Genomic DNA, 12,237 nt, shown 5'->3' on the forward strand with positions numbered 1-12,237 from the left:
TACAATGTACTTGTATGAATTTATGAAATATAAATTTTAATTACTTATAATTTTTAATATTTATAAAATATTTTTTGATTAAAGAAGAGAGGCTAAGCCATCAAATACTCCAATACTTGTAAGTCTCTAATGTACCATATCTTAGTGCCATAGGTGCAGGGGTAAAGTTAGAAAATTTGATAGGGATCAAAATTAAATTGTATAACTTTACAATAATAAAATACAATTTTACCATTTTAATAGCCTACATCTTTATAATTTTTAAATGATTAAATCAAATTTTTATCACGTTTAGGGGGACCAAAGTACAATTTTACCATTACAAATTTAAATTTTTAAGGGGCCTAAATGGAGTTTTTTCATTTTAAGGGGGCTGAGCCCCTGCCAACCCCTAGATTTATCGGTCCATAGGGGCATTAATTTATCTAACATACAATACACAACTTAACATAATATTTGTTGTAAATTTATTAGCAAGATTTAACTATTCTCGAGCAAATAGATATTATGAAATTAATTATATATTTAAATATATCAAGAGGACAATTATTATGGGGATATTTTACTCAAATGATTTACCGCCTCAATTAGTTGGCTATTTTGAGCTAGATTCCTTTTGGATCCGCATAAAGGACTATCTTAAAAAGCCCTTAAACTTTTTTCAAAAAAAAATAATTAAACCTCTCTTTTTTTACACTCAATTGAGCATTTGAATTTTCAAAATGCATCGAAAAAGCCCTCAAACTTCTTCAAAAATAAAAGCAATTAAGCCCCTATTTTTTTTCACTTAATTGAATATTTGAACTTTTAAAATACATAAAAAAAGACCCTCAAAATTTTTCAAAAAACAATTAAGCCTAAGCTCTTATTCAAATTAGAAAAAATTAATAAAAATAATAAATTTTAGAAAAATTATTAAATTTTAATAAAAATATAAATTATTATAAATTATAATTTTTTTATAAAAATCATAAAAAATAAAAAAAATTGTAAAATTTTATAAAAATCATAAAAAATTAACGACTCATAGTTTTTTCAATTAAAGTCATCACGTGTCGCAACACAGCGTGACACGTGGCGAAAAAAATAAAAATCAATAAAAGTCATAGAAAAATTATAAAATGCTTTTTTTTGTACAATAATTTTTATAAAAAAAATTACGAAATTTATATTTCTTTACATTTTGTATAATTTTCTTATGACTTTATAAAATTTTATAATTTTTTATATTTCTATATATTTTATAATTTTTATGATTTTATAAAAATTTACAATTTTTTATATTTTTTACGATTTTTATATTTTTTTCTAATTTTTAATAAAACTTTAATTTTTATTTTTTATTAAAATTTAATAATATTTATATCTTTTATTTATTTTAATTTTTATAAATTATTTCTAATTTTAATAAAAGAGGGCTTAATTGCTTTTTTGAAAAAATTTGAGGGTCTTTTGATACATTTTAAAAATTCAAGTACCCAATTGAGTGCAAAAAAAAGTATAAACTTAATTGTTTTTTTGAAAAGGTTTGAGAGTCTTTTTTATGCATTTTGAAAGTTTAAATACCCAAATGATTGCAAAAAAGAAAAAACAAAGACTTAATTATTATTATTATTTTTAAAGTTTGAGAGCTTTTTGCATCATTAAGTCTATATGTAATGGTGTTCAACAACAAACATTAATGGTTGCCTCCTCAAATCATGCAAAACTATTTGCAATGCATGAGACTAGTTGTGAAGTGTTTGGTTAAGACTAATGACTCAACATATCATAAAGTTATGTAAGGTACTAATTATCTTATATAGCTCAATTAGTAGAAGATACATCAAAAGAGATATAACTAAACATATTTTCATCAAAACTAATTTTCATTCATGATATTTAAATAAATGTGAAATTAAAGCTCAACAAATTCGCTAGTGATAATTTAGTAGATTTGATTACCCATGCATTATCAATTGCAAAATTTGAAAGACATTTATACAAAATTAAAATACATCAACTCAAAGATGTTAAGTGCTATTGTCATGCTGAGGGGAGTTTAAGGGTGAATTTGAATGGACGATTGGTGCATTTTTGTCTCACACTTCAGTATTATTACATATCTAATCTCATTACTATTATTTTTTTTACACTAACCGCACCGTCCATCCAAACTCACCCTAAAACATATTGCGTTATTTTTCTTTAATCAAAGTTTTATCTCATTAGATTTTCTTACTAACAATCAATTCAATAAGAAGAGAGATTAAATTAGAAGTGTAGCCAAATCACATAGGATTTACCTAACTACATTACACTTGGATTTAAAAACACATTAACTTGAAGTTGGCTTGATTCCATCCAGCTACCCATTCCTATTAAACATACCATCAAATTTAAAGCTTAGCAAAAGTTGGTTTCCTTTTTTGTTTTTGAGCAGAGATTGCCTCTGTCAGATCTTCAGACAAAAGCATGGAAGAGTTCCAAGTTGCAACATAATCCAACCCTTGTTCCACATTCACATCCCTGCTTCGTATCAACACCGCTTTTGTTCCCACCACCGCTAGCGGCGGCTTCCCTCCAATTCCTGCCATCCAAACAACTCCTTTTCATCATTTATGTCTGCAAAAGTACTGAAATTAAATGAGGAAACCAACCACCAACCACCAACTTACCCTCTGCAATGGTGCGAACGCCTTCTTTCAGTTCCTCCCTCGACCCGAAAACCCGAGAAACCAGGCCCAATTCCTTGGCCTCATCACCCGAGAACCTCCTTCCCGTCAACGACAACTCCATGGCCTTCCCAAACCCTACTATCCCGGGTAGTCTCTGAAGCGTACCGAGATCGGCGGTGATAGCCAAATCCACTTCCTTGACAGAAAAAAATGCATCCTTAGTACAATACCTTATGTCACAGGCCGTCACGATATTGATCCCCAAGCCAAGACACGCGCCGTGTATCGCCGCGATTACCGGCTTCCGGCACCGCTCGATAGCGGTGATCGCATCTTGCATGAGCTTGATTTTTCTCCGTAACCGTTCCCTGGTGCGGCCTTGATCACCCGAGTTATCATCGGCGATAGCTGCGAGGCTTTTAAGGTCGATACCTCCGCAGAAGTGGTTGCCGGATCCGGATAGAATGATGACGGCGACGATAGGGTTTTGGTCGAGCGCATTAAGAACTTTGGGGAATTCACTAAAGAAATTGAGTCCAAGTGCATTACTGACAGATGGGCGGTTAATGATTAGGTTAAAAACTCCAGAATTTGGCGATTCTTGCTGAATCTTCAGAGTTTCATACTTCTCTTCCATTTTATTCTCTGAAAAAATGTGATAACTGGCCAAATAAATTGACACAAATTATGCTTCAATTCCCACAGTATTCTACAGCTGCCAAAATCAAGAACAATTCAGGAAAAAAAAAGATTTGAGCTCACAATTTCTCTATAAAAACCGAAGCCAAAGACACAGAAACGGCAACAGATAAGATAGCAAAATACCAGATTTAAAACCCAACGAAATACAATCTAAATCTTTCAAAAACTAACAACAACAAGAATTTGATTTGATTTAATAAGTAACCCAGAAAAATAAAAGAAAAAGAATTAGAAAACAAAGAGGCGTGGGGAATGGGGATTGTATTTGCTGGGACTTGGAGGAGAGAAGCCAAACCTTTGACAGATGAAAACGGAAAGAATAAAACTGTTTGGTTGTATTAGAAATTTCATGGGTTTATACCTGCCATTTTTAAAATTTACTCCAAAATTTCAATCTTTCAGTACTCTGATTTAATAACTAATTTTGAAATAATAAAATCATCAAAAAAATTTATATTAAATTAGATTATATTACATTTCTAAAATAAAAAAAATTTTACTCGCATGATTAATTTATAAAAGTCATGATTCAAGATTTATCATATACAATTATATGTAAATATATCTCTATCTCATCATATGTGAGAGTTTAGTTTAGCATTACTTCTCAAAAGTATTTTTGTTTAAATATATATATATATATATATATATATATATATATATATATATACTTTTGAGCAAAAGCTAAAGCTTTCTGCTTCTACTTTTGGTTAAAAAAGTATTTTTACAACATTTTTATTTTTAAAAGCACATTTGAAAAGCTCAAAAAGTATATTATTTAATAATGATTTTATCTCAAAAGAGTTTTTTGTACCCAAAGTGCTTAATGCTAAGCTGACCCCTGATCCAATTAGTCTCAGTTTGTTGGTTTTAGGGAGGTGCTTCTTAAATATTGCAGTGCGAGACAAACAGTAAGCTAAAAGCACCACATCGCACCGTCTATTCAAACCCATACTTAGGTTTAGTTTGGATGGGCAGTGTGTTTACCTCCGGTGAGGTTAAAAATAGCGGTGGCGGTGAAATTAGTTACTGTAGCGGTGAGATTAGAAACAATAGTGGAGTGTGTGTTTGGATTCAAACACAGCTGTAGCGGTGAGATAAGAATAAAAAATGAATATTAAGGACATCAGATTAGAATTGATATATAATAGAAGTTTTTTAAATTATTTTACTTTTTAAAATTATTAAAATATGTGAATTTATAAATTAATTTAATAAAATATTAAAATGTATCTTCTAATATTTTAATGAATTATATAATTAATTTAAATTATTTATTAGATAAAATGATAATTATTTTAATTTTTAAAGTTAAATATTTTTATAACAATGATAAATATTATTTTCATAAATAGTAACATTATACTTAGATCAAATTTTGAAGTATCTAAATAGATGATTTTTAATTAAAAAATATAATAACATAAGACATAGCAAGTTTCATTATTACTAGAAATTTTAATTATAAATAATTTAAAATAATAAATAATTTTAATTTTAATTATAAAAATACTTATTAAATTTAATATGAAGATTGTATATATTAAATTAATAATATTATTTGAAATTCTTAAATAGAAAATTAGATGTAAAAGGATAAAAGAAAAAGTAAAAAGCATGGATGAAAAGGTACTTTCCATCTTTCAAATGGAGTTGCAAATTCTCACTGCATGTAGAACCTCCAGTGGCGCCACTGATACTACAGCATGATGAGTGCGGCAATGGGTAAAATCCAAACACCAATATCAGTGCGATTGATTTCAAAAAAATGGTCTAAACGCACTGAAACGGGAGATTTTTTGTATCCAAAGGAAGCCTTAGTCTAGATTGTATTAGTTCTTAATCCATTTGTGCGAAAATAATTTGATTCTACTTGATGATTATTCGGACAATCCATTTGTAATAATTTGATATTTGTAATTACTCGAACTTATATTCATTATTATATTATACTTGTCACACTTAATAAAAGATGTGACCCTAGTCAATATTATACTTCTAGATTTAATATTTTTATTTCTTTATTTTAACTCATATTTGACATGCGATTAATTTTTATGTAATTCAATTTTGTGGAAGTCTTCTGAGAGTGTAATTCATTTCAGTTTTAATTATTAAATCAAAAGAGGGAAGGAAGTGAACTTGTGAGATTAAAGTAGAAAAATTAAAATTTAAATATGTAAAGAGTAAAAGGGCTTAGATGAGAATTGGACCAAATTGAAGAAGGGTGTCGCATGTAAAACGAATAGTCATGCTTCCCTTTGAACCTCACAAAATTTTATATAATTTTGGTTAATATCTGATTTTAATTTTAGTGTTAAATGTGGTGTTTGACTTTTTCTCAATGAATTCTGAATATATATTTCTGGGTTTCCCAGTTTCAATTTTAAATGGAACTGAAGGCTTCACCTTCATCCCCGAAAAGAAGAAACCAACACCAAAAAATTAAAAAAAAATTAAAAAAATTACTCGAGTAAGATTACATTTGGGTCTTTCAATTTTTTTTAAAACAATATAAATTTTTTTTAAAAAAAATTCATTAAATTTATTAGATTGTTAAAGTCACCACTATATAGTCTTCTCTGTTTACATCACCCGCACCAATCGAAAGCTTCATTTCCTTTCTCTTTTACAATTTATTTTTTCGTGAAACAACTTTGAACATTACGAATTTGTGAACCAAAATCTAAATTGGTTGCTGCTTCAATTTTCGACATTGTCTATCAGATCAACTTAGATCTAATGTATGTTCTACTAATCAATGGGTATTGCTCCACCACACTAATTGTCAAATTATTGCTTAAAGCTTGCTAACTAAATTTAAAAAAAAAATTTAACAACCTAGTGACTTAAATAAAAACTTTTGAATAGTTTAATGACTTAAATGAAAACTTTCGAATAGTCTAGTTACCATTTCGTAATTTTTTAAAATTGATTGACAAAAACATAAATATTTTTTATTTCATCCTTAAGACTCATGCTTAATTCCTTTTTCTAAATACATTTGTAATTTTATTTCATGTTGTTTCAAACCTTTTTTATTTTTAATTAATAAATATATTTTAATTCATCTTTTAAATTAATAATTTCTTTATTGATAAAATAAAATAATAAATATGTAATTATATAATAAAAATATATATTTTACATATATCATTATGTTAAAAATATTTGAAATTAATAACTTTTATATATAATATAAACATCAACTAATTTTTTATATATTTTTCTTTAGCTATAATATTTATATGTCAAATATTTATTTTCTTCACATATATTATGCATATGGTGATTTCTAATATTATAAAATGAAATAATTATTTCAAATATAATTATTATTTTATATGTAAAATATTTCAAATGTCGTTGTTTTTCATCTACATTGTGGGTATGATATTTCAAATATTTTTATATGTTAAATATTTTAAATACACATACAAAAATATATAATACTAAAATTTACTACACTCATGATATGGATTGAAAAATAAATATTACACATATAAAAATTATATTTACTAAAAATAATCATATTTTAATAATTATTTGATTTTATGAATAAAAGAGTTGTTAATTAAAAATGAATTAAAATATTATTTTTTGAAAATAATATATTTATTAATTAAAAATAAAAAACTTGAAACAACATGAAATAACAATTACAAATGTGTTTAGAATATGAGAATTGAAATTGGGTCTCAAGGATAAAATTATTATTATTTAACCATTTGAACTAATATGTTAAAAACATTAATTAATAATATAAAAAGCTTAAAACAAAATGAAATAAAAAATATAAATGCGAGTGGGAGAAGAATTGAACCTAAAACTTAAGGATAATACCATTAACATTTAACTGACCAAACAAACTAATTATATCAAAAAAGTCTAAAAATACAACTTAAAGGGAAAGCGCATCCAGCTGAGCGCGCTTTCTTGCCTAGTTGGCAAGAAAAGTGCGCCCAATTAGACGCGCTTTCCTACTCTCTCTCTGAAAACAACCTATTTTCCTATATTTTCAAACAAAAAAAATTGGCCTATTTAGCCAATAAACTTTTATTTTTGGCAATATGATCTATTTAGCCAAATATATTTATAAAAATTAATTTAAAAAATAATTGAGGTTTTTATTTAAGGATGAGTATGTGGTACACTAAAGTGTACTTTTTTTTATTCCACAAACAAACTTCAAAATTTGACACATGTCTTTTTTTTAAATATTTTATTATATATTTATAGGACATTTGTCAACCATTTGACCTTACTTGTGGAATGTGTAGTCTAAAAGCTAACAGTATACCAAATATTTTCTCTTGGTTTAAATGATGAAGTTAAATATTTAAAATTCATTGTGTCATGATTGAATTTTTATTAATTTTTAATAAAAAATGGATAAAGATAAAACACTCTTATAATGATATAACTTTATGTCTAGAAGAGTATTTTAATAATTTTCTAGCTGAGTTGGAATCCAATAAACAAATATAGATAATCCTTTATAATATTTTATTTTAAATTATGTAAAATATTTATATTTAAAATAAAATATTTATTGAGACATTAATGTCTCATCTACTAACAAAATAATGGTGAAAATTCTTTAAATGTCTTAATGACCTTTACCTACCTACCAAAAGAAAACTAATGGTAACTCCACTATTTTCTTTATCTTGTCTCATATTTGGCCCTTATTTTAGTCATTTTCTTTGATTTTATAGACATTGAACCATGAAAGTTTGATTTAGCTAGGCTATGTACCAATTTGTAAAATTGTTAAATTTTTTTAAAGTTTCCATTGTTGAGAATTAGATGAAATTGGTATGAAATTGTTAGAAATTAAGCTTATTTTATGAAAAGGACTAACTTGTAAAGCTTAATTGTTAGTTTCGTACATTAGGGACCAAATCGAGTTACATGCAAAACTATTGTAAAATGTCAGTAGGAATAGAAAATCGAGGGTCCCTAATGAGTTTTGGTGGAATCGAATTTTAATCCAAAGCCTTAAATTGAAAGTTATGCTTGTCTTGATTTTAGGGACTAAATTGAATAATTTGCAAAATAGGTGAAATTTGATATTTGATTTTGATTTGGCTGGAAATTGATAATATGATATGTTTTGTGATCATTTTTAGTTAACGATAACACCGAACCATCGAAAGGGAAAGGAAAAGAGAAAATCGTGGACAAGTGATGTGCGAAATCTCGGTTTGTACTTTTATGATTCAGAATAGATTTATTTCTTGATTAAATGTGTAAATTAGATGAATATATGTTAAGTACATGAGGGGGTTGTGAATGATTTTAATTGGTTGTGATATAAATTATTGTATTAGAGGACTAAAATGAATAAATTAAAAAATGACATGAGATACTTGAGTTGTGATATGTGAAATGAGAATTGAAATAAGGTATGTTATATGATATGAAACATATATGTTTGATGATGAGATTAGCTTATCAATATGCATATGCATGCGAATTGGTATATGTATCATGTTCTATAATACTATTGAACATTGGTACCCTATTAACTAGTCGAGCTGAGTCGGATATAGTTAGCATGCCATAGGATTTGATTGTGTATAAGATTATGCGCTTATGCGCTAGTAGCACTTTGTGTGTCAATATGCGTTATGTGCGCCAATATGCAATTTACGTGCCAGTTTACCCTTTTTTCGGTTTATCTGATGAATCACTTTTTTGCTAGTTTGGTGTGTTGGATGGATGTTCTATGTATCTGTCCGATTCAAAGTCGTGTTAATAGGGTTATGAATGGTTGGCCGCGTGTGAGCATGTGCAGAAAACAAACAATTTTATAAAACAATTTAAAAGTGTAGCTTTAACTATAAGCGGATCCCCTTGCCTCATTCAATAATGTTGAGAAACCTTAAGCACAAATTAAGAAGAGGTAAGAGCTCGTCGGATCCCTTTGCCTCAGCCCTCTCGATGGTTAAAATCGCTCACTGGCATCTTCGTTAACACCCACTGTATAAGATACTTAGCAAACACACCTCATAATTAGCGCTACCCAATTAGCATAAAATCACAATTTAACCATCATACTAGCTAAGAAGTCCCACTCCACTCTATCATACACTTTACTCATAACGAGTTTAAGCTCAAAGTTTCTTTTAGAGCCCATTTTCTTCATCTTCAGTGAATGTAAAACCTCATAGGTAATTAACACATTGTCTGAAATCTGTCTACCTGGTATAAATGCCCATTGGGCCTCATCAATACAACAATATAGAATTTCACTTATGTGCCCAACTCAAACTTTTACAATAATTTCATAAATAACATTGCATAAACTTATGGGTCTAAATTGCGTCATATTTTTTGGCTTATCAACTTTCAATATCAAGGCTATATGGGTTTTATCAATTTCACCCATTTCAACCTCTTATCTTAAAACCGATAAGCAATATTGAGAAATATGAGAGCCAGCAATGTACCAATACCTTTGGTAAAACAATGCTGGGAACCTATCAATCCCCAGGGCTTTAAGAGGAGACATCGACTTGAATACAATCCATCTGCCCTCCTTAGTGAAAGACTTTAGTAATTCTTTATTCATGCTCGCTATAATCCTCTACTGAACTAGTCCCAAAATTCTTTCATCATCACTTATCGTAGATGCAGTGAATAACTTCCTAAAATGCTCCGAGGCAATTTACAACATACCCTCACCATTAGTGACCCAACTACCATCCTCATTCTCTAACCCATGAATTTTATTTCTATGTTGTTGCCCCATCCCAACTTTGTGGAAGAATTTGGTGTTATAGTTGCCATTCTTCTGCCAGTTAACACGGGTAAGTTGCTCCCGAAACAATTCCTTTTTATCCTCTTCAAGGTTAATACCCAAGTGAATACTAGTGATTTCTTCCAACACATCATCTTCTGGATCGAGATCATAAAGTTCCAATAGTCTTTCCTCTAGTTTCTTTCGACCCATTACTCGTTCCATTTTAATGTGATGACTCCATCTCTATAGTTGTCCACCCAACTTTTCTAAATTCACCGGGATCTTTTCAGAATAAAACGTCCATCCATGCCTAATTTCCTTTTCACACAATTTTTCTAACCACTAGCTGGCATCAAAACAAAATTTATGATTCTCTCTCATCAATTCTTTCTGAGTTCTTCCCATTGTATCCACTAGTATCAAATAATGATTTGAAATGGTATGACTCAAATGCTTAATCGAATAATATGAGAAAAGACTCCACCAGTCTTAAGTCGCACCACCCCGATCAAGTCTCTCCCTTATATTTTTTGAAGACAACCTCCCTCTTTCCTACGTGTACCATCTAACAATGAAGCCCAAGTCACTTAACTCACAATCGTCTAGCGTCGAATGAAACTCAATCATCTGTCTTTCTGACCAAATGCGCTCACATTTATTTTCAAATGAAAATGTGATCTCATTAAAGTCCCTTACAACCAACCAGGGGGTCGAATGATCTTGACCCAACTACCTGAGAAGATCCCATGACAATCTTCTTTACCATTTCTCAAGATTCCCGTAAAATCCCGTTAACCTCCATAGATATCTATTATCATCATCTTGAATATTAGCATGGATGTGGTACTAGGAAAAACTCCTTAAACTGACCAGAGAATTACCCTTCCATCCCAAAGATAAGCCTCATTTGGATCCTATAGCCCCTACATCAATTCCGATCCCAAAACCACATTTCCTTCGTACATCTTCCATCTATTTCATACTAAGCTTTGTTTCCATAAGAAACAAAATTTGAGGAGAAATAACTCTCAGTTTGTCTTGAGGCAATTAACGATCCATAGTTTACCTAATCTACGGATGTTCCAACTTAGAATTTTCATTGCTCTGCAAAGCAAAGCTAGTCGACTCCGCAAAGAGGAGTCCCCCACCAAACGCTGTCGTTTCTTACCATCCATTGTGTGAAGAGGATCATTCTCCCATTCCAATATCAAATCTATAGGCTTGAAACATTCGAGGCCCGATTGTCGACCTCACAACCCATATTCAGTTGATTAACATGTTCATAATTTAATGCCTCAATTCTAGGCCTAATGGGATATAATTTAGGTTGAGATATAATCTCTCCAAATCATCCTTCCAAATCCACCGTATATCCCTATCATTCCCACCATTATGCCCATTGTCCCCACTTTTCTTATCCAAGTTTCGACAAACTAGTCCATCCACCTCACCCAACCAATGACTCACCGGTACAGTTCTCCTCCTCGTTACAGCACAAAGTGAAATATCCCATTCGAAGATTACTTTCGATGAATCTATTCTAACCCTAATCGGAGAAAAACTTTCCCAATGGCCAAGCTTACCACATATGAAACAAAACAAGCTCAACTTTTCATATTGAAATCATGCATAGAAAACATGATCATTTCCCACCAGAACTTTCTTTTTCCGCTTTAGAGGCAGACTCACATCCAACTTCACTTTGATTCTCATGTACCTTTGAAGGCCCAACATTGAAATTGATGTATCATATTCGAGAAAAATCCCTAAGAAATTACCAAATTATTGGAGGCAAGTCATGTACCTGGACCCAAAATTTGGCCGATAGTAACGGAACTAACATCGAATCTTCCCTTGGTTGAATCTTATGCAGTAGGAGTAAATGGTTGTTAAAAAACCATGGGGTACCAGCCATCACCTTGTTCATATCTACTGTATGAAAAAAAAAAGGGAAATATACATTTTCTCACCAATATATGATATGAATATCCCCCAATGGGATGCCAAAAGTTAGTTATGGTATTTCGTAGAGAAGGGAAGTGGACCACACTGTTAGTCAAACATCGCCGTACCGTACAAAGTTTATTCTTATTCTCCACCACTGGTGCCTCTTCTCGAAATGCCTCTTCC

At 30.0% G+C, this 12,237-nt stretch overlaps 1 protein-coding gene across 3 annotated transcripts; it reads right to left on the reverse strand.

Moving 5' to 3' along the window:
- Positions 1-2,231: 2,231 nt before the first annotated feature.
- On the reverse strand, positions 2,232-3,792 carry LOC105783875 (delta(3,5)-Delta(2,4)-dienoyl-CoA isomerase, peroxisomal). Of its 3 annotated transcripts, none has more exons than XM_012609568.2 (3): positions 3,655-3,792; positions 2,658-3,372; positions 2,232-2,569 (listed from the first exon to the last, which is right to left on the reverse strand). In XM_012609568.2, the coding sequence occupies exons 2-3, from the start codon at positions 3,292-3,294 to the stop codon at positions 2,379-2,381; spliced, it is 828 nt and encodes a 275-aa protein (XP_012465022.1). In that variant the 5' UTR covers positions 3,295-3,372; positions 3,655-3,792; the 3' UTR covers positions 2,232-2,378. The 3 variants fall into 3 exon arrangements, with proteins under 3 accessions (XP_012465022.1, XP_012465023.1, XP_052481870.1); XM_012609569.2 differs by lacking the exon at positions 3,655-3,792 and adding an exon at positions 3,483-3,648; XM_052625910.1 differs by lacking the exon at positions 3,655-3,792 and having other exon boundaries at positions 2,658-3,648.
- Between the last annotated feature and the right edge of the window lie 8,445 nt (positions 3,793-12,237).

Source organism: Gossypium raimondii, chromosome 13 (genome assembly GCF_025698545.1).
Source record: "Gossypium raimondii isolate GPD5lz chromosome 13, ASM2569854v1, whole genome shotgun sequence".
NCBI classification, from domain to species: Eukaryota; Viridiplantae; Streptophyta; class Magnoliopsida; order Malvales; family Malvaceae; genus Gossypium; species Gossypium raimondii.